A 27,335-nucleotide genomic window follows, 5' to 3' on the forward strand; every position below is an offset into this window, starting at 1 on the left:
TTTTCTGATTGGTTGGTTCCATATATGGATAATGATGCAATGGTGTTTTCAAACAAACCAAGCATGCGTATATCACGGTTCACGTGTGCAAATTACTATTACTACCGATTTTTTGCGGGAAACGTTCACAACCTTCTAGAGATTATAGGTAAGTATTTCGTCGATAACCTATGCTGATATACATTTAAATAGCTGTATAACAGTCAATATTTATGTATTGTTTGATAATATATGCTATTTTGTGCAAGTTAAAAATCAATTATATAGTAGAAAATACTATAATTAAAATATTATTAATATGACGTAATGTTTAATTATATATACAAAATGTAAATTTTCATTTCCATGTTGTGAAATACATTAACGTATAATGAAAAATAGAACATGTTAAAACAGAAGAAGTGATGTCGGTACTAAATCCTGTACAGTTTATTTTTTATCCTTCCAAACGTAAACTTAAAATTGGCAAGCGTCCAGCTTTGTTTTGAATTTATGCAGTGAACATCAATTATTAAGACATTTCTCTAGCATCGAGTGTAAGATAAAGATGGCTATTTTTTGATAACTTGAAATACAGCTTAGATTAATTCTACAGAATCCTGATGTAGTTCAACATGCAACAGTCTTCTAAAGGAAATCCTAAAGAGAATTTTGAAGTAGACGAACCAGACGAGAGCCCTTCAGCCTTTTCTGTGTGTTCCAAGGACAAGAAAATTAAGAGACCATCTTCCGGAAAACGCGACAGTGGATATGGCACGGACAATTCACCAGCAAGTGCTGCCCTTGGAAACCAGCTCATGTTTAGTTTTGATGACATCCCATCATCGCCATTGTCAGATGAGCCCTCTGCACAGGAAAGTTTAGAGAATTCCGGTGAATTAGAGGACCCAGTGTCCGGAGATATCAGTGACCAGGAAGTGGAAATGGTCCTGTCCAATCCTAGTTCCCCCGGGCTTCATCCCTCGATCCCCGTGCCCAACCGGCCCTCTGCACCCTTCCCACGGGGAGGGGAGGCAGAGATGGAGTTGGATTTAATACAGGGAATAAGTAGTGAGTCGTGTATATCGTCACCGTGTGTGCAGCGGACTCGTAGCCGAGTTAGGAGGAATGGAGTTTATTTTCGACCAATCGTGAACCGGTCCGTGGGGACCCAGACTCCGAACCCCACCTGCCAAATTGTCCACGATGTCATAGACCGTTTTCACCCCTATGGACATGTACGAGGTTAGTGTTATATATGTTGTTTTACTTTTTTCATATATGTTAAAAGTGCATTTGGAACCAATTTTAGACTAATTCCCTCCCTCGTGAACTCAATATACTCGAGATGATGTGTATATAATAAGTATGAAAAGTTTATTGACCAGCAATTCAGTTTATAATGTGAGACTTATAGTTCTGAAATAATGCCAAAATCGTGAATCAGATGATAGTCATTGCGGAAATGTGGCGCGGAAACTGCATGCATTTCTGAAGTGGTGAACTCCCAGCTCTGCTCTTCGTGTGTCATTGTAAGATCAGGGGCCCGCAAAACTACATGGTTGACGAGGGTACTAATAATAATTATTACAAATCTAGGTTATTAGTACTTCATGAGACGAAAGTTCGTCGCCAGGGTAACTGTCTTCTGCTGATATAAATGAGGTCGGTCTGACAAGAGGTTGACACAGCTCTTCTAATCAATCATTCGGATAGATATTCTGTTGATGTAATATGTCTCTTGTGTAAACAAATAAGCTAGAAGTTGGATTAGAATTTTTATCTTCAATCAAGTTCAATGTTCAAAATCAAGGTCTTTGTAGTTACACCTGCATTTACCTAAGGGTAAACCCCAACGAGGGTTTACCTGCTCACACTCTCCAGGTATGATTACATCAGCGATATAAATAGACTTGTAGATCGCTATCGATCACCATGATCATGTGTTTTATTCCATGTAGACTATTGTCCATTATCTCAAAGTCAACACACAACCATTCCGTCTTTGAAACTTTGATTATTTAAACTATTACTAAATCAGTTTATATAATGGCATTGCGGAAATTGGCAACCAATTACACATTGTTATCCTATCATAACAATTCTTTCATACGGAAGAAATACAAAACTATTCGAACAAAATATATCGAAAATATGATATTTTAGTTCTTCACACAAAAAGTTTGACACTTTTTAAATCTTTGCTTTATCTACAGATTCCCTGACCAGAAACCGCCATAATTCGGCGGAGGATCAACATCCGTCCTCTTCTAGTCCACTTCCTGACATCATTCCGACGTCACGTGACCGCTCGGTCTCTCTCCCGGACGTCCCCTCCCTCCGCCAGCAACAAGAGCAGGCCGTGGGGAGAGAGCTCCGGAGGATCAGCGACGAGTTCCACGAGGCCTTCACCACGCCCCTCAGGGTGAGTAGAACACCCCCACCCCGCCGTATCAAGAACTACTAGTCTTTTTGTCTACCTATGAAATGTCAAGTCAATTTCTCTGATGTGTTAGATGAAAAACTCTATAAAACACTGGAAGAGGAGTGGGGCTTATGATCGTGTGTTAGATTCAAATCGAGCATAACCGCAACCATTAGTGGAAATAATAGCTAGCACTAGATGCTCCTGTCCCCAGGAATACCCCCTCGTTATGTCTGGCACATAATGCCGGGGTAAAAAGGACGATAAAAGGAAAGCAATTAATATATGTACCTACACCCTTATAGTTCACCGAGTTCTTTTGCGTACGGCGTAACAACTGGTGTGTTGTAAAAGTTTATTTTTGACAAACGTCAGAAAACAAGCGTCCTAGATGTTTGTCAATTTCAATTACATCCTAAAGTACATAAAACTTATCCGTCGTGATAAGGCAGATGCCCGCGTGTGTCAAGCCCGCTAGTTTACGCAACAGGGAAATGTAGGAAAATCACTGTAGTAACCTTGAGCTAAAACCGCTCCGTGACATATCCAGGCCAAAACCACAGATAGCATTGGCATTATCAAATCCGAGAGTTGTTATCAAATTGTTGCCACGAAGATAAAAATTACTGTATATAAATGTTATTTTTGATAACTAATAAGTTTTTGTCTGGTTATATCAGGTGGGGTTTTTTCTTTTGCAGAGACCCAGTCTCTTTAGGGGACCCCAGTCGTTCCCGGGGTCGGCCAGGTTCAACATGGCCAACCTGTGGGATAGTCTCAGGAGCTTCATCTCCAGCCCGGTGACTGTTCGCCATGACGACGACCTTGACCCCGACAACGACCAAGAAGACGACGACGTGTTTCCCGCCAAATGTTGACGGGTTGAGCGTCCGCGTGACGTAGTTATTAGATGTGAATTGTGACATCAACCTTAACGTGAAACTTGTCGAAATGCTTCCAATGGGTGCTTCATTTATCAACTGTTAGTATGCAATGGATTCTTTTGTTCTGTAAACAGACGGTTGACTTTGGGTCAAAAAACGTAGATTGGCAAGATTACTGTAGTTTTAGTATAATATCGATATAATCGCTGTTGTTTGCTCAGATCGGGGCCTCGCCCGGTTTTTGGATCTCATTTGTGTCCTTTTTACTAGTTAGTGTACATTTTCTTTTTTATTTAAGTGTTTTCTCGTTTAGTTCTAGTGCTGACACACGAGTATACAATATTTTGGTGCATGTCTCTCATTCCGACATCATGGTTAATCAAATGCCTGGTGCAAACTCATCGAAATCGCATTAAAAAAACAACCATTACACACAAAAAGTACTTCAATATGTCGGGCCGTTAGAATTTTGTTTTCATTTTCAAGGTGTCGAAAAAGTACAGCACTGTGTTCAAACGCTCCAACTCTTCGCAAATCAAACAGTTTATCGTGCTCGAAAAATGTGTTCAGAATTTTTTTTTTTCGATTTGAAAAAAAAAATAGTTAAATTTGTAGCTGAGGTATATAGTCATAAGGGAGTGAGAGAAGTAAAAAACCCCACCCTTCATTTCCTGATTCATAACTATAGTTGACTTTATCACTACAATTAGACTGCGGTTATCGATTTTTGGGGGAAAACAGGAAAACGTAACACAAGTATAGAAAATGATAGACTCTGTAGGAATGTATCGATTTGACACAGTCATGGTGTCTGACCTTGCGTTTTATTGTTTTATGGAGCGACGCCTTTCTAGTTAGATCAGATAACCAAGCAGAGAGCGAGATAGATGACTAGCGCTTTGAGAGTGAAGCACGTATTGTGCTCTTCTTATTTTACTCTGATGTAAAGTGTAGCGCGCACAACGAATTCTTCAGACTTTTGTGCTCACCTTAAAACGTAAATTTTTCCAATATAGATAGCACGACCCGGAAGGGAACACTGCAATTGTTCAGTTATATTTGTAATGTTGTTTTAAACGATTTTCTAATCACTTCCTCTCTCACTGCTAACTAGTATAATCCATAGACTTGGTTGTTGTGTTTGTGACTTGTATATAGCGCTGAATTGGTTCCATTCTTTTTTTGTGCTCGACATGTGAAGAAAAGGTGGATACAAGAGTTTTAAACATTGTATTACTATTGTATATATTTTCTTGTAAATAGTTCAGTTTTTTGAGATGTTTCAAAAAATATTTTGCCGAGTTTTCCTATGATCTCATAACTTCTTGCTACAAGTCAGCCGACTTCTAGTATCCCCCGGTCAGTCACGTGCCTATCATGTGTGCCAACAATGAAATGTTCTCCATTTTTACAACAAAATTTTGTATTCAAAACGTCTTTTTATTTTTAGTAATGAAATACGAGTATTCAATTCAATATACACACATCTTTTTCATCATTTTTTTTTTTGGTTTGATATTTATTTAATCAACATTCTGCATTTCCCCTACATTATCACACTAGCTATTATTTTATTAATGTTTTTACACAACAGATTTATTGTGCAAAGGACCTCAGGAAGCCTCCTTTTCTTCATACAAATATATGACATTATAATTTTTTGGTCAATCACACATTATAAGCGCACAATGATCATGTATGTTAGTTCACCCTCGGTTCTTGGAAAACCGGGGGAGGCGGTTTAGCACTAAGTGTTGTTCCTTTATATCAGGTACGCCATGCGATTTATTTTTGCGATGGGCATTGGATGTTTGTTTGGTTTTTTTATTTTAAAAAAGATAGTGCTTACACTGGCCATGCAGAATCGGGTTCAACGAGTGATATTATGGGGTACATCTGTCGATTTTTATTTTTCTATTAAAAAGTTGAAAAATTACAAAATTTAAAAAAAATGATGTTTTACATGAAAACTTTATAATGTATGAAAAAAAAATCAAAATAAAGGTTATGCAAATGATTTTTTATGTTTTCTATATAGATTTTATTCCTACAGCTAAATTGAATTTGATTTCAATACTTAAAAATCAAATCGATTTCCTGCACAAATGTACATGTATATATAAGATATCTTTTGCGGGAATAATCATGTGTTTGTCTAAAACTTATCCACTTTACGCAGAAATCTGGAAATAGCGTAATTGTTTGAGAAAGCAGTTGCAGCGATATACACATTTGACAGATAACGGCCGATCGCGTGTAACGTGCCAATCTTCAGCGCGCGTGCTGTAACCGAGAGAGCACGATCGGTCTTTTTAAAGGGTCTGCTTGTTTTTAAACAAATTTAAGGGCGCATTAAAATGTGAAAAAAATATAAATGATTCCTTCCCAAAATTTGGAAGCCCGCCAATAAAAGCCAACTGTGGAGTTTTATTTTTAGTAACTTACGCATGTCGCTTCAAACGACTTGAAAAATATCACAAAAGGACCTCTCTTTCTAAGTGTCTAGACGAGGCGAAATATAATTTCATAATAAAATCTTCCCCTCCAAGGGGTCAAAACCATTGTATACTTAGCAGATGTATGTAACCGCAACATCGTCTCTTTAAAAGTTTAATGCCCTATAATACTGTTTGATTTCGCTTGTATTTTAATTAAGTAACCAAAAACGATGCCTCATCGAGTTCAATTACTCCTGCTTTCTTTGTAATTAAGGACACAAACCGAACGAAAATCTACAAATCGTATTTATATAATACATTGAAGAAAAAGCCCACAATACAATTCAAATATGAATCACTATTATCATGGCTTTTAACTCCATATGTGTTTAACATGATTAAAGTTTAGGCATCATGAATAATGGATAATCGTTGGAAAAAAATGACTTTTATTTCAGAAAAAAAGTAAACATTGACACCAACATAGAAAAAAAATAATCAAACCTGGTGCGGTAGAACGTAGTGATTGTTTAAGCAATTGAAGGAGAGTGCGTGCTATATGTGTAAATACTCTTGACTCTAACTAAAGTATACAGTTTTAATCGTCCTTTTAAATCAAGATTATTTTTCAATTATTGTTTTAATTTATTGTTGAACAATATTTTGCCTTACATAGAACCAAAAGAAAAAAAGGAAAAGGGTTAGGTAATTGATGATCATTAAGTGTTAACTGGGTTTATCAATTACATCTGTCCTGAGAGTAGTCATCCATTTCTTCCGTTCTGCAAAACAACATGGACACGGGATAGTGTTACCAAATGTCGTGAGGAAGTCTGTCGTCAGTCTGAAATTAGGCTTCATTTCTATTTACAGCAAACAATGATGTCCTTGTTTTCAGCTCGTCACCTGAAGACATGGGCCAACTATCGGTACAAACACATGATTGTTAACATCACACCTGGGCAGGTACTTTTGTTATACATATACATGCAACAAGCACGTTGTGTACATGTGTATTTTGTCAGTGTATGCGGACGTGTATGAGATACAAAGAGAGAGAGAGAGAGAGTTTTAAATTGACGCTAGTTCTTTTACAATCGAATCAGTATTTTAATGATGATTTGGTTAATAATTCACTTTATTAATTCATGCATTACTTTTTCTGTCAGTGTTTTAATTATTTCAAATCATGAAATATAAGGTGGTTTGTTAGTTTTGATGTTACTCGGATTTTTATGGCAAAACATCTGTGCGATTACGATCAGGAATAATCAAGATACCACTCGAATGCCTCGATATGTAACGGTAAGAAATGTCAAGATAACCGGAGTCAGAAATGTGTTGATTTATAGCCTGTATAATTTCATTTTTAAAATGTTGTATTTTTACCAATATCTTCTTTTGATCTATGACCCATGCAATATATCTACCACATATATCAGAACGTTTGAAAGGTATCCAGTGAAATAAAAAACTTCGGGAAAAACAACAAGAAAAAGAAATATGTACGGTCTAGCAGAGTTTTCTATATTTTGTTGCTTTCTTTAAGAGTATAAATTTCCAAAGAAAATAAGTTTAATATAAACAACGCATATATCTATTTTTTCATCGAAGAGAAGTGAGACATCAAACAGGAAAATGAAATGAGCACGGTGCGATATTCGGGTCTGTCTGAGCGATGTAACGATTGATAAATACAAGAAAACCCTGTTATATGGCGCCAAAATTGGGGAAAACAAATATTGTCCAGTAGACCTTAACTTTGCTTTAAATGATTTTTTAAAACTCCTCACATTCATAGATTATATCTTTAAATATATAAAGATAGAACACAGACTTGACAAACAAATCTAGAACCATCCCCTCCCCCGATTAAAAAACATAATGTTTTAAACAGGAAATACATTAAATCTTATCATCGATACTACAGAATAAAGTATAATAACATGTATATGATTGACCATGTCCTACATTTCATATACCTTGTATTTCAATATTTCTTTTCAACAATTTCCATAATAATCTCACCGTTATATTCTGTTGTAGCTCATACATGCTTTTACTAACCTCCAGTGACCGACAAACGGACACATTTTAGGGTAGGCATACAATCAGGCATACAGACAAACTATCAGATTTACAAAAAAAGACAGACAAAGAAGATGCAGCAAAAAACAAAAACAAAAAAAAAGACGGACAAAAACAAGAGACAGACAGATAGACAAAATAAAGGAAGACAGACTGATGGACGAACTGACGGGAGAGTGTGACTTTATTTCCGTGTATTGACTAGGTTAATCCTGGGAGTCGATCTCCTCTAGGTTACTCCACTAACCTCCTAGTTACATCAAGCGACCTACATTTCCATAACAATCCTCTCTTACCCTCAGGACATGATAGAGCTTCTTTTATTTTAGTGATTACAGTTTTAGTTACTGGCACTAAGAAATTTATGAACTAATTGTGATACAAATACACGTATCATAATGGATTTTTTTAACCACAATTATGATGCTTTCAGATTTATTGATTGTGGAAAGGAAGGCAAATGAAATCATAAGCCGCTGTTTAGGAAAAGTTAGTAAGCAACTTTAATATTACATGAGGCGGGAATACACTATACGAAAATTGAAAAAAAAGATGTAAAAATTAAATCACATTCACATTGATGTCCAGATGTTTGTCACGTCTACACACGCGATTTATCAGCCTATCATTACACAATAAACGTCATTTTACTCAGTATGTTGTACCGTTTAGGTTGATTGGCAATTATATACACAGGAGTCATCGGGCGATTTTCATTGTTCAGTAAGTATACTATCCCTAGTTAATTCTATAAAATATACAGTAAATATGCTACTTTTCAATGGCCTACGTCCATGGCTTTTTTTTTTTTTTTAGAGTTTACTATAATTATATGCGCAAGTGGGCCTCTTGGTGAACTAACTAAGCATATATATATATATATATATATATATATATATATATATATATATATATATATATATATATATATATATATATATATATATATATATTTTACGTATGACAATAACAATTGTTGTTTATTTATACAACACTTTTCTTCTTCTTCCTTAGGTAAACACGAATGCCTTTTACGATGTGCAAATACATCAGTCAAGGACGATGACATTTAAGATTTAAAATTTGATCAACGATACATATTAAATATATAAAGATTGTTATCATTTAACCGTCCTTGACCTTGGTGGTTACGTACTGTATCAGTTCAGTGCATGTCATGTATACATTAAAGATTACAAGCCGATAACCCCGGATGTGTATTAGTAATATTTTAATTTTAGTCATGATTGATCACGATCCGATTCTTGTCCTTTGCACTTTAGAAAAAATTAAATATAAATACCCCCCCCCCCATCTTTTTTTTAATTTGTGGCAGAAAGGCGTTGTTTGAGGACAAGCACAACATTTAAATCAAATCATTTTTATTAACAACACTTTAACGAAATGTGTAGTTCTTTTGAACTAAGCATTTGTTTGTTTAATTAATGAAAAAATAAAATATTTATTTCTTCAGTATTCTATAAGAATGTTTTGTAATCCATTAAACAGTCTAAAAATAAACACAGAGAAAATTTCGAATGACACGAACTTTATTTTCTCACTTATTCCATCTGTTTTAATTACTTTTATTGTGAATCTGTCGTGCCAAATTAATTTTACGCGAACAACAAAGTCAAATAACACTTAGAGTCCTAAATATTATGCACAGAATATTCAGAAAATTACCTATTAGGCAATAAATCATTTCTACTACACGCAAATGGAAACGCAATTAGCAAAACAAATCAAGTCAAGAGACTGACGAGAGTCTCGCTGCGGAAACGCCGCCAGATTGACAGGCGACACCTTGGATCTCGCGACTGGGCGTGTTATCATTTGCCTGTCTCGTGGCTGGGCGTGTAATCGGGATCGGGAATTCGTCTGTCAATCAAACCCGACCCTATCATTTCTTGCGTCAATCAATCCTTTCACTTATCCTCGACAAACTATAATTGATTCTGGGATATCAGTCGTTTTAAAGTCAAGTATATGATATGAATTATTATAAGAATTCGTGACTGAGATAAACATTTGACTTTCCGAGCACACGTGTTTTATTACATGTTTCGGGAGAGCAGCCGCGGTCCGTGTGAGATAAATCCATATAACACGTTTCTGAAAAATTAAAATAAAAGCAACAACCATTAAGAAAGATGACTCCTCCTGAGTCATGGATTACAGAATTAAAAAAGAAGACGAATGTTGTAAGCAGTTTTTTTTCTTATCATAAATTGTAATGAAAATGAATTAGATATCAAAATATCAATATATACTTCTTTTTTTTTTCTTTTTTTTTTTTTTTTTTTAGAATTTTTACAGATTTGATAAATCTGTAGAATATATATAGACATTCTGAAATCATAACATTTACATGTAGTTAAAAACGAGTATTGAAATAATAGACAATCAAAAGAGCTAGGTGTTTTATCCAGAAATAAAAAGCATGTTTTGCGAATAAATAACACTTTTAATGTCCTTGTGGTTGAGTGGTTAAATAGACGTGCAGAATTAACATTTTTATTCCAAACATTTATCCTTTGCTCAGCGCTACAGTATAAGCACCAAAGATAATTCAAACTGAGAAGTGATTTGGAAAAAGTTTTTAATTATATTTTGATTTACATGAGCCATGGAGTAAATCATCCTTCGATAGTGGAGAGTAATGGGTTCAAGAATTACGACAAAGATATCTTGTCATCATGTGGATATCATAATTTTGATAAGAAATATATGTAATTTTTTTCTAAAGTCAAATGCGTGTACTTATAAGTATCGACATTGAATAGTCCAAGTTCTTAGGATAATAGTACATCAATTGGATAGAGCCGTATCTTTGTTCAACAAAATGAGGTCAGTACTAACTTGTCTCTGGTGAATTCGACACTGTGTCAGGAAGGCGGCGATTGACCATGTGATACCATATCGTGTCCCATTACTTGTCCTTAAATCGTGGCTAAAACAATCCTACTCATGTTTACAAACAAAAACTAGGTATAGAGAATGCTGTGAAATTTGATCTACATGTGGAAGTCATAGCTCGAGTTCAAGTTTAACGGCACAGAACAGATCAAAATCTTCCCGATCCTAATCCGATACCGAGACTGAGATGAAGTAAATGACGGGGATTAATCGAAATATAAACATTCAGAGTTAGACAAAGTGATGAGATCCAATTACTCGTATAAAATTTATATCTCGGTTTAAACAATTGCTCTGCAATTGGTTCTACAATATATGTGCAGTGTTAAAATACTTCATGTACTAAGTGCGAAGAATGGTTTAAAATATTGAAAGAACACAATCTTTTTTTAAACAATTTTGAAAACTTTCATAAAATCATTAATTTTTTTTATCATAGAGTGGTACATATCATATCACTGGGATAAATAATACACTAATCCGAGTACTTTAATAACACCAGGCTGCAAAAGAGGTACTTTTGCTCCACTGAACTTCTAAAGAATCCTTATTGACACCCCCTGCCATCTTTCTTGTCGTCACCCCGTTATAAAGAGACCTTAACCATCTCGAACACGGCCCATCATCAAACCAGTAATCTTTTTCCCGCCATATTTTTTACTGCCTGGTACAGATGGTGGGGTCTGATTCCCGCGACTTCTCCCTCCCCTTCAACTATAATTAGCAGTGTTGTTGCAGTGAGCGCACGATATGTCTACTGGTCTTGCAGAATCTCGTCATCGTATTGAAACAAATGACAGGTTTCCATCACTATCTAACGCTTGTCTGTTTACTATTTTTAAGGCTTAATCACGATTTTTCTTTATTTTTTTAGTCCTTTATTACAGAGGAGTGCACTAGCTTTCAAATAAATTGCTTGAATAGTAAAAGTAACAAAAAGCAATTTTAGAGAGAGTGTTTATCAAGATTGAAAATGTATTTCATTTTAACACAAACCGTGACACTATATGTTCACCTAAAACAAAAAGATATAAAAAGAATACCGTTGTGGCAAACGATAACTGATTACTTTGAATTTGTATACATGTGTACGTGGCTAAATGCTACTAATCGGATATCAATCTATACATGTAAAAAAAATTATGAATATCATCTCTATTAATACCTCTATTAATATATCTAGACCATCGATAAACAAAACAAATAAATTGAGGACACGTTTTAAAATAGAAATATCTTGTTTCTGATCTCAACTTGAGGATCGCTGATAAGTGAATCATTTCGTAATGTCTAAATAAATCTGTTCCCCTTGCTAGGAGCAGATTGCCAAAACTTTGGACGAAGAATAAAAACCGACATGCATTGATACCGTATTGTGCCCGATAACTCACATGCGTCGTTTTTTTATTTGGAGATGTGGCTCCCCATAGGCTCATGAAATGCAATCCCTTAGGCATAGAACATAGGCAGAATGATTCATTCTCAAGATAAAAAAAAAATTGTCTAAGCTGTAACATGTAAAACGAGAAGGTAAATTTGCAAGCATCCGTACAAAGTGTTACAAAAAATCAGATAAATTTTGACATGGATGCGAACAAGAATTGTGAACTTTTGAGTCAGCAACTCAGCTAGCTCGGTAAAGAAAATGAGAATACAGTCTCTAAGAGCGACGAACGTGTTGTTACGACTGCGTTTTTTATCATTAATTAACCTATGTGAGCCTTTTTGTACGGAACTGACAGTTGATGCCCCAAAGATGAGGGGTATTCACGCAACACTTCTCTCCCTCCACGGTATTTGATATCCTCGTCTCCCTGCTTGACGGCAAATTCCGACAATCTGCCTAAGAAATGTGGCAAGTGACGGACAATTTGTTAGTTATCGTTATGCATAGTTTCTATGATAAAACTATCGCGAGGTTATCATCCCAAAAGTCAGAACCGGGGAAATGTTTGACAAGGGGGTGAAAATTTGCGACCTCAGTTGTGGGTTTGTCTGTCAACGTCATCATTGAAATTCTAGTTGTGTCAATTAAATCGTCTTAAATGACCACCGGTGGTGACCGCTTGTAAATATTTCTAAGACCTTGCTTCTAATTAATCGTGCATCAAATGGCATCAAACAACGAGAGTATCATATCTTCATTAATCACTAAAATTTGTCATAAAGCAACGGTAACGGCCACCAAAAATGTTTACGAGACCGTGCTGGAAAATGTGCGAAAATGTCACCCGTCCAGTAAAGCTTGGCTTCCGGTGGCGTTCGATGCGCGTGTCCTGGACGCGCGATCAATCACTTGCAATCTAATTAGGGGATAACGTGATTTTAGATGTTGCTACCATAATCTTCATTGTCAATTAAATGCACACTTCTCTATCTCCGCAGACTCAGGTATTGCCGTCCGGGGTCGAAATTAGCATGCCACGTGGATCCAATCAAACAGTGACCCTTTGTTTTTATCTCGCTATCGTCTCGCACGGTATCGGAATCAGAAGGAGCAACTAATTACCGACTTTGCAGTTGTAGAAAAATGACAGATGAAGGTAATAACCGGAGTTTCATATCTAAAATATATAGACAAATCTGACGTCGTATGAATTTGGAATGCAGAAATTAATTTTTGTTCATCAATGCTAAAAAAAATAACGTAAACAAGTCAGTCCGGACGTAAATTGCAAGAAAAACAAAACATGCAAGAAAAAATGGCTATTAAGAGAAAAATCGATTTCCCGTTAACTTGAGAATTTTTTCCTGTCTCATTTCAACTAAGAGGGTTCAGTTTGTCTTCAACATGCTTAAATGACCTCGAACTGGTTCGAGCAAACTGACAACCAAGTGTACCCATTCCCGAATAAATATTTTCAATTCTTGGAATTTACTCTGGACCTAAGCACTCAAATTTAAAAATAAAACTCAAAGTAAACTTTTGAAAATGTAATAATTAGCTTCCTTTAATAAAAACCATGCAAGAAATCAAAATATTTTTTTTTTATTTAAAAAGAAATTTCTCGCAATTTTTCGAATTACAGCTTTATTTTTTTTCTTTGTCTTGTATTTATTTCTTTGGCCATTAAGTGTACCTTGTCTTTTTTTTTTATAGAACCCTACTTTCAAAATAAAAGCAAGGGAATAATCTTCTTAAATTCGAAAAAGAAAAATCTTTTACAAATGTATTACAACATTAACTATCGATAAGATCGCAGTATAAAAACCTCACTAGAATTCTAAGTTTACTTTTCCTGTTTAAAAGCGCACTCTTGTCAATTTCTCAGCAGGCGAATCAACATTGTCTGATTATGTTTACCTGTATTGGTAGAGAGAAACCGAAATCGTTTCCTTTTGGTATATTGAGCGTATTGAAAAACAATTAGTGACTAGCGGGGCTGAGTCATAAGCCTATTGAAATGTCAGATTATGAACGGCGAGTAGATCTACCAGCTTTTTATCAACACTTATCTTATAATAGCATTTTCATTTGTTCCGATGGTCGATAATTTCAAAGGTTCGTATAGTTTAACCAAGTGACATTTGAAAATTGTGCCAAGATAAACTAAGCATGGATGAAAAAGATACAGCCTCTTACACATTTCAATTTTGACATTTCGTCAATTTTTTCACCACAGATTAATTGACATCACATGATTCACGTCAAAATAAAAAAAAAACCACTTGGTCTGCCATCACTCCCCAATCAAAATACGGGATATAAAATATTAAACGTTATTCACTTTAGATTTTAAAAAACCTTGGTTTTGTCAATTTAATAGATCACTTTTAAATCACATTTTAATAAAGTTTGGATCAAAAGACATCGCATTTACTCGTATATATTCATCAAAACATGTATAAGTTTACTTAGTTTAATATTGATTATCTTTAAATAGTTTAAATGTTGTTAAGTGCAATCCTTTAGAACTAGGTTAATATTATTCTTGTTTTCGATTCATTAAATGAAACGGAAGCGATTTAGAATATTTTACTTTTTTATAAAGATCGTAACAGTTTTAAAATAAACACAAAAAATCGCCTAAATCACTACTGTGCGAATGAATTACATTGCCAATATATCAACACACTGTCAACAATCCAACAGGGAGATAACCACGCTTCACGTGGTGAACCTCGCGCCTTGACCCCGCCGTCCGCCATTATAGAGTTAAGTATTACGTCAGAGATCTTTTGTAATCGGAAGATGAATCAAACTAAATGACTCCAAAATTACCGTTTAAATTGACACAAGTGTAAAGTGACAGTCTTTGATAGGTATTGTAGTTGCTAATTTGTAAATTACACGTCAGACGAGCATGCGTCATGATCACGGCGAGAACTAGCCACATTTAATATAGCACGCCGTCTAGCGGTCAACCATCAAACAGACAGTCTCTCACGTTTTCAAAACACCTTTTCTTTCACCGGAACTGGAAGTCAGTGTGTTAGAAGCCTCGAGCGGAAGTATCTTTTTACTCTTTACAATACAAGTATAACGACCTCATTTTAGATGTTTCAATTAACTGAAATGTTGCGAGTCTTTCTACAATATTTCTTGTTCTATCATGAAATACGTGGATACCATATTAAATAAGTCCGATATTTTTTTCCCGGAAGGATGTAAATGAATGTTAAAATATTTACTTGCAAAGATGTATGCGATTGGTCTTGCTCTGTTTTTCGGTGGTATTTTTTTTATTAATACGCAGTTTAATGGTACAAATACTAATGAGTTACGACTGGTTTTTCGATAACTATTTTTTTTCAACATAACACAGATATTCATACATATATGCTATATATATGTAAATTTGTTTTAAAGAAAATTATAAAATAAGGTTAAATTTGAATATTTATCAAACCAAACTAAGGGTTGAAAATGTCCTAGAAAGTGTCAACATCCTTATATTTACATGTATTTAGAAATGAAAGGCTCCTTTTCGTTTTTCTATATACATGTATATATACGAGAGAGAGAGAGATCTTCCAATTATGCCTATTAAGAGTCATACGACGTCTTATGGACCAATAAAACATACAGTAAGCGCAGTAATAGAGCTCTATCAATTGTTTGTCATATCATTGTCTAAGACCCTTACTTAATTCCATTACGAATCGGAATCAGATACAGGTAAATTTTTTATCTTCAATTTCATCGTAAGATCATTTAATTTACCGACGTTGTCAAATGTTTATATCTAAGAAATTGGAACGTTGATTCTCTTAGCGGGTGAAAAAAATCAGCAAAACGAGAATTGAAAATCTATCACTAGAAATATACCTTTTAAGTTTAGAGCGAAAAAAAACCACCCAAAGACCTCGCATTCCCCGTAAAAATTTAATTACACAGAGAGACAAATGTGATTACAGCATGAGCAGTTCAATTCACTACTTTATACTTTTATCAAGATTGACGTTTCCAGTAATGAAAAAGCAAGATGTTCCAAACACTTTCAAAAGAAAAAAAAATGAGAGAACAATATCAACGGAAAATTCTCCAAAGATGCTCCGCTATTTTCTCATGATTCGCTTGTTAAATCAATAATTGTTTGAGACATCTTCCATTAATTTGTGAATCCAGGATAACAATTCTAACCATCTAATTAGAAAAGAAGACGAAAGAATAATCCGGAATCAAGATTAATTTTTCAGAAACGCGGACTTAAAAAGAGAAAAAACAAACGAAGCGCACACGCCATTTTCTGCAATCTAATTTTTTTTTTTCGTGCGACCATTTTGAACTCGAACTTAAACATAATGTGAAAAAGCAAGCTACGATTTTTGTGTCTGTTCTTCTCAATGATTAATTTTGTACCTGAAACAAACTGTATTGTTTGGGATGTTGACACGTGTATTTTTCGGTTTGACAGAGGCCATGGCCGGAGTTGCTTTAACGTAACGGGCGATGAAGCTTTCTGTTAAAACATGACCTTCAATACTAGAGAAGGTTTAATGTTTTCCAAACACGTGCAACTGTGTGACAACGTTTTGTTGTTACAAGACAGGTGCGCTGTTAATCAGAGAAAAAATGTAAAGACATGCCAGATCAACTCAAAATAGATTGCCAAAACACGGTCTCTTGTTTGTAGGAGAATTTCACAAATCAATTGTAAAACATTGTGGGTGCTTATCTCATTTACAGCATAATTAAGGATATTAAAAGTGTCTTCCTCTCCTCTTTTTCAATTAATTCAATATTCAATACTTTATTTTATTCTTTTAGAATCAGGCACGTAGCATTGTTTTTGAAAGTGGGGGGGCCAGACCCATCCAAAAAATCTTGACAAGCAAAAAAAAAAAAAAAAAAAAAATGGGAAATTTAAAGTTTCCAAAAATCTTCAAAATCCTAATCCGTGGGGGAGGGGGGGGGGGGAGACTCAACTATGCTTCCAAAAAAATTCTTCCCTTCCAAATTTTTTTTTCCTCCAAATCATGAAATTCCTAATCCGTGGGGGGGGGGGGGGGGGGGGGGGGGTAACTCCAATTTGACTACTCATTTCCTTATTTTCATATCAATTTTTTACTACCTTCCAAAAAAGTGGGGGGGCCAACTCCATTATAATTCATTTTTTTTTATGTAAATTTTAAAAAATTTGTTGCTGCAAGAAAAGGTGGGGGGGCCAGGCCCCCCCTGGCCCCCCCTGATGCTACGTGCCTGAGAATTTATATTTATATATGAATATTTTCAATCACTGTTAAATCGGAGTTAAATTTATGCTTAATACTGTTAATATTCTATTTGAAATTGTATACACATGCATGTCATAAATAAATAAATTACTAACTTTCTTACTTATCATTTATGTGTATACTTCTTCATCGTCTTGTATCGTAATTTGTCTTTTGTATTACCTGTTAAAATTCATAATTATTTAAAGCAAGCTAGGGAGCATGATTTTTCCATGGATTATTAATCAATGCAGAAGGTGAAAAAAAGAAAAACAAGATGATTAAAACAAAACAAAACAATATGCACAGAGAAAACTGAAATAGGACATATACACACCTATATCTTTACAATTAATATGAGTTACCTATTCAAATCTATATTTTACAATAAATTTTCATAGCTTTGTCATATAGGTATAATCTACACTTCCCAGTGTTTCCTTTTTTTACTCAAAATATACCAGAACTTTATATGAAAATGAATGGCAATAATATGTAAAATGCATAAAAGTTTTAAAATAATGCAGTCGTCCATATATATATATATATATATATATATATATATATATATATATATATATATATATATATATATATATATATATATATATATATATATATATATATATATATATATATATATATAAAATTATATATAGAATTGAACGCAAGTGTTTAATGATTTATCATTGTGAAATTTGTCATACAAAGTGTGCGAATCTGAGAAATGGGGATAATTCTGAAACATGTCTTAGCCGACTTGTATGCCTTTTTGACACACTTCTAAGGAATGGCAAAATCTTGAAAAATATGAGTTTTACAATATTTATTCATAATAAAATAGGAATTGGAATATAACATAGGAATGTTTGGAATACATTTGATCGACTTTACTTGTATGATTTATTTTATATTTGAGAAATTGACACAAAATTTGCAGTTGAAAAAACAGCCATCGCTGTTTGATTTTATGACCATTAAAGTACATATTGTCTCCACGTATTAATTTCCTCCCCCCCCCCCCGGTCTTAAAATGCAAAAAATTGTCAAGGTTTCTATGAAAGGTTTTGGAATATCCAAAGCAACGAATTTTTCACTGTAATGTGATTTTAAAAAGTTTTATGCATTTTCAAAGTTTTGTCACGTTTTGGAGACTTTGAACCAATCGGTTTTGAAAATTGCTTGCATATTTTTTCTGCAGAATGTAAATTAAAAATGTACGTTTAACCTTCTCGTTTTAATGCAAATCAAAGTTAAGTAAATCACATCAATTTACACCGCCTTTAAAATTTGAATAGAGAAAATAATTTGAAAAAGAATGATTTTTTTTAAATAGTATCTATTCAATGGGTGTTATTTAATAAATTCATATATATTGACATTCTATTGTTTTTGCAGAATTAAAAAAAAATGTGAATACATGGATACACAAATAAACTGGATTTTTCTTCAATTTGCTAATATTTGCTAAATCTCAATCGCAAAAAGATACAATTATAAAAAAGAAATACACATGTATATAACAGTAAAAAACACAAAAAATGAATAAACAAAGAAAAAATATAGTTATTATAGAAACAAAATATTACATCTTCAAAAAACCCCACCAGTTAAGTACTGTAATTATGTTTGTGGAGTAAATTGTTTTCTATTTTATCTCTTCATCTCCAATTGCTTTTTATGTCAAGTAAAATGCATAACCCGAACCAAATATGTTTTAATTATTAACAATTTGTCTAACATTATTTATTATATTTTTTTTTTTATCAAAACCACACAATCAGTTTCTAAATCGATTGGCCTGTAAATAGAGGTTTACGGATAATCGCAGAAAATGAATTATTAAAACAGCCCAGGGTATGGTAATTGAGCAATAACGCAGCCCACAAATCTCTAAGATCTCTATCGAAAGGGAGCAATCGAATTACAATTTCACGCCAAATCTGATGATTTCCAAAGCGACCGGGTGAGATATAGAAGACCAGTAACAGCTGTGCGGTGCCATTTTCTTTGTGATAAGGGTATTGATACTGTATAATAACAACAGGCCTCGGTGCTAAAACGACAGTTTCCGCACCTCATAAAGAACCGATAAAAAATAATAACTAAATATTAGAAACTAATCTGATATTGTAACAGACCTAAAGGGCCACTGATCTTTCTTTGATTAATTGTGAATAATGGTATCTTTGCTTTTGTTTGGGTAGAATTAAGGTGATCACCCTTTACGGGGGTTTACCACTGATAATTAAAACCATCTTGTGTGTGATGCTTAGTTTCTTTAATTCCAGTGCTTTGTAAAAATATCCCAATGATCATAAAAGACATGTTTCCAGGAATCAAACGAACACTCTTCACACCTGCTTTTTCTTTTAATGTTGAAGAAAAACGGTGAAATGAGTCAGGATTTTGGGCTATCAATTACCATAAAAAACTCACCGCTTCATTACTGTGCTAAATATATCTCCCATAATCTTTTTACTAGAAATACTACAACGCTTGAATTTTGTTCCCTCTCTAAACATTTCCAAGGACATCTCCTTAGAGTAAACTAAATATAAGAGACACGATTGTTTTGGAATATGCTTTCTTCGCGGTCAAACAGACTGGCGTATTCTCTGAGGTATCTCTAACACTTACCTCCTACTTCAATGCACGCTAACACTGCAGAGAAAGTGCTGGGAGACCAATAAACCAAGCCATGCATTAGATATAAACAGATGTTATATTCTTATCAATATTTAAATTTCATCTATGTAGGTAATTACCATCAAAATGTTAACTTTTTGGTGAACTTATCGATTTCATGAGCAATTTATGGAATATTTTGGAAAATAAGCAGGCAAACCATGCATGCAAAGATGGATCATCATGGGTATTACTCCTTACAAGTTTTGAATATGGGAATCATAAAATCTTAAGGTATTGTCACTAAAACAAAATGTCTATCATTATCATTTGCATATCTAGTTATAATTAAAAAGATAGTGTAAAAATGCGGAAACTACTTGAAATATTATTTTTGATTGACCAAAAAACAAAAAAAAATTTATTTCGAAATTTATTTTCAAGTATTGCAATGGTGTTTAGACCATATTTCGAAGTAACTGACTTTCACGTGAACGTATAAACAAAACACAATAACTCTTTTACAAGAACTGGAATATAATACTGAAGTGGTATCTTTAAAAGCGACTCAACGAAAGTGCGTTTTGTATTGTACTTCAGGATGCAGGTTTTCCGGTCCTGATTAATCACTCATGAAGTGACCAATTGAATTCCTTATTTAGCAGAAAACAGCGACCAATGCCTGCAACAGCTTGGGATGATCTGTCCCTATAATCAAATACAGACCCTCAATCACCGAGAACGTTGTCCTAAAACAGACAATTAAGGTCAACGATGCTCTGGTGTTGGATGTAGGGTCGAAAAGTAATGCACATCAATGCTTAACCTTCATCGCTCGGAGACATCGAAAATTAACTCACTTAATTTCTGATTCTGCAATATCTTGAAGATGCTTCGCCGACAAGAGAGAGATTCGTAAATTTTCCATCTCTTCGGAAGTTAATTTCGATAAGTGCTATCTCTTGTCTTCGTTCTGTGCTTGAGTGTGCTAGAATTACGGGCCCGCTGACAAATTACTTTCTCCGAGCATCATTCGCGTCTTTGTCTTGGGATAATGGCTTCCGTGACAGATAATCCAAACCTGGATTCGCTCGACGGCCACAAACCACCCTTGTGTTCATTTCCATAATGGTCCGAATTATAGGCCCTTAATTATGATAGGGTGGCCCAATTAGTAATCTAAGTAATTTAGTTTTCGAATTAATTGGACACCGTCGTTTGAAGTTAACGACGGGGAATAAACGTTAGGAGAGACAGAGATTAGAAAGTTTTTAATTGGTGGTTAAGATGATTCTAATCAGACGTTCATTCTACGTAATGAATGTCTCGTTGACAGATTTAAAAGACGTGCTACTTGACGTTTAGGCGTCTCCATACCGTTGATTCTTAAAACTGTAAAACATTTCACTGCTACATCTTACATGGTCAGTAAAATATCTTGGGGGAGGGGAGGGGGTCTAGTAAGAAATGGGATACAACGTCAATTTATATGTTAGATGCTGATACCAAACACAATCCAATATAGCACACGTGATGGAAAGATAGGGTCAGGAATAAGCATGTATTATCAGAAAATTGGTCAATGTAGGAAAACCCTATTCATAATTCGTAAAAAAAAAAAAAAAAAAAAAAAAAAAAAAAAAAAAAAAATGTATGAACATATGTTGCAATCAATAGGTTGCATTAATGCTGCGCAGTAACGGGTAATGTATAGCAGTTTACTTTGGTCCTTAATTAAACAGTGAACAAAGTACATGTACATATGTACATCCTCAATGAAAATGACCTATATCGAATTGAGGGTTGTTCATTCTATTGATAAGAATATTTGAACCATGATACACCGAGTCACAGGTGTTTAACTCATCACAGATGATTATGGAATAAAACAGCAAAATTACAGCTGTCAAAACCATTGCCATAGATTTATTTCTTGAACGTGTTGCTCAATGGCAGTTCAATTTGTTGTACGATATATATGACAGATAAACGGGGAAAACTTGGTTAATGACATTATAAGAGAGAGAGAGAGAGAGAGAGAGAGAGAGAGAGAGAGAGAGAGAGAGAGAGAGAGAGAGAGAGAGAGAGGATAATTACGTTAGAAATTGACGTCGTGGCACACAATCCTTCCTTGCTTGTCTTGATGTTAGAAGCGGTTTATAAAAAAGCGTAAACTGTTTCAAACCATTTTATATCGTGTAAAAGTAATAAATATTGAATTCATTGCTTATAATCTAATTTTTTTACTCTTCATTGTAAATAAAAACGGTCATTTGACCTTTAAAATGACGTAAAATTGTACAAAACTCAAACGTAACGTCAGGCGTATTGATACGTTTTTGACGTTAGTCTTACTAGGACGTAGGCAGCATTCTTTATACGATATAAGATAATTTTTTAGCCAATCAGAAAGCGTGTTACAGCCAGAATTAAATTATAACGATTTAATTTAAGAATGTGTTCAACCATAACAAAATTACATCTTGTTTATTTTATGCAACAAAAATTGCGTGAAATCAGCTAACACTTTTTCACGGGTGCACTAAAATAACGATATTTCTGACATGCGGGCCCATTCGATGATTTACGGTGGTCAGTCATTTTAAGAGAGGTCAAGATGAAACATTTCACATGTAATTTATTTTTTATTAAGGTTTTTTTAATACATTTTTTTCAGTCCGCAATAGCGTTTATGCACTACACTTGATGATAACGTCAAATCGCTCATGCCGTAATTTTTGCCTTAAACAGGGTTATATATATATATATATATATATATATATATATATATATATATATATATATATATATATATATATATATATATATATATATACATACATATACACACGGTATGTAGGTATTTAGAATATGCTACATTTATTAGAATGTAATAAATAAATAATGTAATCATTAATATATTCATTATTGATATGATATTTTTGAAATATGTAAGGACAGAAATCAAACGGCTTCCATACATTCTGAAAAGGTCATTGTGATTGTTGTTACAAGGACCCATTTTTTAATTCTGGCGATCATTTCACTTTGATGAAATTAAATACAATTTAAATTGTATACACCGATTTTACTTACTTTAATTTGGCCTAGATACAAGTTGAGTTTAAACTAAATTGTTAATTTTTCTTCATTCCCTGGTGTATCATAGATCATGTGGGTGACGGAGTTAGGTTCATAAGTTATGATAGCACGTGTGATAAACGTCGTATTCAGAGGGCTTATTTGAATGATAAAAAAATTTTGTTAATAATTTTATAGATTAGAACGTTTCAGGTTATATTTAGTGATTGCAAATGTAAAAACCGCAAAAATAATTTACAGAGAAACGGGAATGTTTACTGCTTATGGTGACGGAGTTTATATATGTTTACTGCTTATGGTGACGGAGTTTATATATATATATATATATATATATATATATATATATATATATATATATATATATATATATATATATATATATATATCACAATTTACAAAATGGTTTTCAGTACTGTTGCAAAATTATTATCAGGCACACATTATACCCATTTCACTCCAACAAAGTATGCACATATATCTATATATTTAGTCAAGCGATATTGATTTTGGTTGATACTGACAACAGAAAGCATTCGCTTTATGTCAAATATCTAAAAAACAAAAACAACAAAAAAAACAACAACAAAAACACCAAAAAAACAAAAACAAAAAAACAATGAAACTAGTTCAGATCAGTTTATTTTCATTCAACTCTGCTATATTTCATTGTGTCTTTAAATACGAGTTTTTTCCTCTTGTGTGTACCTTTTTCTGAACATATGGGTATAGTCCGCTAATGCATTTTCCATAGGCGGTAATGTTAACGTTAGGGTTTATAGCTCCGGTCCTAATTTTCGTTCAGCAACGAGGGACTCTTGAATGAAAGCTAATCAAATTGTCTCTTTTCTGTTTAAATGTCGTGGTTTGAAGTCAGATTCGTTTTCCAGCAAAATGCGTCTGTATTGAAAAACTCTGAAAACGAAAGTAAAAGTAGGGAATTTCAAAGTTTTGGAAAGGGTGTACATCAAACAATTTCAATTCTTTTCTTCAAATGATAATTCAATTTTGACACTTGTTTTTAAAATTGCAAATCCTCTTTTCTGACATGTGTCAAGCATTCTGATTTAAAATGTCCAAATAAATGTATATATACACTCTGCAAGTATAGGAACTATTTCGCTTAAAGGCATCAATTCTAAAAATAGTTAGAGGGATATACCCATATCCTGTAAAGTTTACAATATTTACTGATAACACATTTGATATTATTCATACATCTTTATTCGTGTACAGTAACGTTGAATTCAAATTTGATATGATACCTTGACATTGGTGACGATGCAAGACGTGTAACCTTCGTTACCTAAAGTAACGTCTTAAAGATCGACTGAATGGTCAACAAATTAACCATCAAATCATCCTTAAATTTTAAAGTATGATAATTTAAGCTGTAAACTTTTATAATGTAAAAACCCATAAATTACAGCTTTAACTCTTAGAGTTTGATTTGGGGTGTCATGTTGTTTTGTAAAAAGGTTTCAAAAATTCTCTGGTAGTCCTGGGGGTCAAAAAACTGGTAAAAAATGGCGTTTTTTTGTTTTGTTTTTTTTTGTTTTTGTTTTTGTTTTTTTACAAAAAACCTTCTTCCTCGAACTCCTTCTACATTTTCAACAGTAGACAAATCATCTCTTGGAATATGTTTTAGGGTATCCTATAGATGCGCAATAAGGTTTCGGAATTTTCAATTTTGTCCTGGGGGTCAATTAGTTGGCAAAAAATGACGTGTTTTTTTTTTGTTTTGTTTTTTTTTTTACAAAAAAAAATGGTTTCAAAAACGTCATTTTCTTTTTGCAGTAGCCAAATGATCTTCTAGAATATGATTGGGGGTGTCATATTGAAGTGTGATCAGGTTCCAGAATTTTTTTTATTATGGGGATCAGTGGGCAACAAAAAATGACGTTTTTTTTGCAAAACAAAGTATGGTTCCCAGAACTCCTCTTACAACTTTTGGGGTAGCTACGTCATCTCTTGGGATATAATTGGGGTTGTCCTATAGATGTGCAATAAGATTTTAAAAATCTAAATTTTCTTTTTTAGAGGTCCGCGTTGCTCTGCTTTGAATTTGTATTTCGTTTTATGAATTTTTGAGATGGTTTACAGTTTGTTATTGTTATTTTCATGAAGATGTCATTGCATAGTAAATAAATTAGTACAAGACGCAATGCGTGCGCAATTAGTAAAATATACCGGATGCTCGGGCCCTGTCTCTCTTTGGATGAGAGCGTTCCGTATCGCCGTGGGTGAGAGAAAGACAATTGATCCTTCGACATTCAATGATCTGGAGGGAATTCTATTCTTAAATGTAACTGACGCAGGGATGAAATTGACGCTAGTAAACGTCGAAATATGAATCGTTAACCGAAGTTTCTTTTATATAAAATAAGAAGATTTGAAATGCACAAGACTGTGTAGTTAGCTGCTTTCGTTTAAAGATGCTTGCTCCTCCATTTTGGGCCACTTTAGTCTAAAAACAATGTGTCATATATTAATTCTACTTGTAAATTCATAATTTACAATGCCAAATAAACTGTTAAAGGAAAATTACCTAACTACAAAGTTTAGTTAGGGACTATATTTTGTGGTAAATGAACAATGAAAAAGAAAATGAACATTTTTCATAACTCAGTAGCCTAGAGTACCGTTTCCTATAGTTTTCAGTGCAGACCAAAGATAGCTTGTGCATTGGAATATTTTTATATGGTTCCGAAAAACATAAATTAACAATTTTTTGATATTTCTGTCGACATACATTTTTATAGCCTATATAACATGTATTAGTTAATAAAAGTCAAGAAAAAATGAACTCTATTTTTGCCAATAAAAATAAGATCAGCTTATTTAACGCCATATCTCAAATTTTACATAAGAGACCATTGCAATGCTTGAAGTTTTATTTTCTGAATATATAAGATTTTTCTGAAAAATCTTTTATAATTTGAGAAAAAGTTTATTTTAGACTTTTAAATAATTTCTTTGCATGTTGAATTGTTACTAACTTAAAACAGCGGAAAAAGTCAAAATATTAATTACGTGAAGAAAATGAGAACTTTTTTTCTGAATGATCATTTTAATTTTATTTATTGCAAATTGCATAAATTTGTATTTGTGCCATGGTTCATTAAAAAAAGTATAAAAGGAAAAGCGATTTATGTGCAGGTTGCATTTCCGTTGCAGAAAAGTAAAAATTAAAACTAGTACACCATTGTGCCAAAAGAACATTTTTAGAAATCAATAATTTTTTTTTAAATATTGGTTAAATTGTGTGTGTAGATTTTTTAAGAATACTCTTGAAAAAAACTTTGAGGTCATAGGATCCACTTCCCTTAAACACCATTAACGACGCTGAAAAAAGAAACAAATGTTCTTATTGAGGTACTAATACGACAGGAAAAAGTCAATGGGTGGAAAAACATGAAATAGAGGTGAATTATACATAATTTTGAAAACATTATCAATAAAAGTATGTACGCATTAAATTAATAGTATAAAATCAAATACAAACATATGGTTTTTTTTCTCTATAAACAATATGTAATCAAATCTGCTACAAGCTGCTGTCAGGGCGTTATCAAGTATATTCGTCTAAAACATTCATAATTATATTCATCATTTGTTACAGTACAGCTGCACCTTAAAGTATCTAAATCTAAATTTACATACATGTGGGGCTTTAATGACAAAAGTATTAGCACATTGCAGCCGATATAGGGATTCGGCAAACTGTTTTTGTTTACGCGGTATTCTTAATGAGCTTATAATTTCTCGAATGTACGCTTAAACGACACATCACAATTGCGATAAAGGGTGGGTTTTGTAACCAAGTAAGTCAAAATCTTTATTGTGTCTTCTTAGTGACCGTCAGGAGACTGTCGGTAATGTGATAAGAAAGTTGTAAGAAATCGTGCGTTTCTGGTAATCTAGCTTAAACATGAAATATTAAATACTAAATAACTACATGATACAAACATGTATCTTCAAAAGAGTTAACCAAAAAAAAAAAAATAAAATAAAAAAGAAATAAGACATCACTGACCCCCAACCCCTCATGTTTTATTATGTCAAAATTATACTGAATACATATAATCTAAGTAAACTGAACTTATTTCATATTTTTTTTATATTCGAAAAGCTTTTATAATATTTCTAATCAAATTGTATCTATTTAAGACATTTATAGTGATAAAAGGACACACAAAAATGATGCGGCTTCAGACA

The 27,335-nt window shown here is 33.5% G+C and overlaps 1 protein-coding gene across 1 annotated transcript; it reads left to right on the top strand.

The window, feature by feature from the left end:
• Nucleotides 1-14: 14 nt before the first annotated feature.
• Nucleotides 15-5,306, top strand: LOC128178999 (uncharacterized). The gene is made up of 4 exons (XM_052846460.1): nucleotides 15-148; nucleotides 596-1,224; nucleotides 2,196-2,404; nucleotides 3,106-5,306. The coding sequence occupies exons 2-4, from the start codon at nucleotides 615-617 to the stop codon at nucleotides 3,280-3,282; spliced, it is 996 nt and encodes a 331-aa protein (XP_052702420.1). The 5' UTR covers nucleotides 15-148; nucleotides 596-614; the 3' UTR covers nucleotides 3,283-5,306.
• The last annotated feature ends 22,029 nt before the right edge of the window (nucleotides 5,307-27,335 follow it).

Source organism: Crassostrea angulata, chromosome 3, assembly GCF_025612915.1.
Source record: "Crassostrea angulata isolate pt1a10 chromosome 3, ASM2561291v2, whole genome shotgun sequence".
Classification (NCBI taxonomy): Eukaryota; Metazoa; Mollusca; class Bivalvia; order Ostreida; family Ostreidae; genus Magallana; species Magallana angulata.

Excerpts from the sequence above, each read along its gene's own strand:
- LOC128178999 (XM_052846460.1), top strand. The coding sequence starts at position 615 with ATGCAACAGTCTTCTAAAGGAAATCCTAAAGAGAATTTTGAAGTAGAC. Across the intron at positions 1,225-2,195 it reads CCCCTATGGACATGTACGAG|ATTCCCTGACCAGAAACCGC; the intron begins GTTAGTGTTATA and ends CTTTATCTACAG. Across the intron at positions 2,405-3,105 it reads CCTTCACCACGCCCCTCAGG|AGACCCAGTCTCTTTAGGGG; the intron begins GTGAGTAGAACA and ends TTTCTTTTGCAG.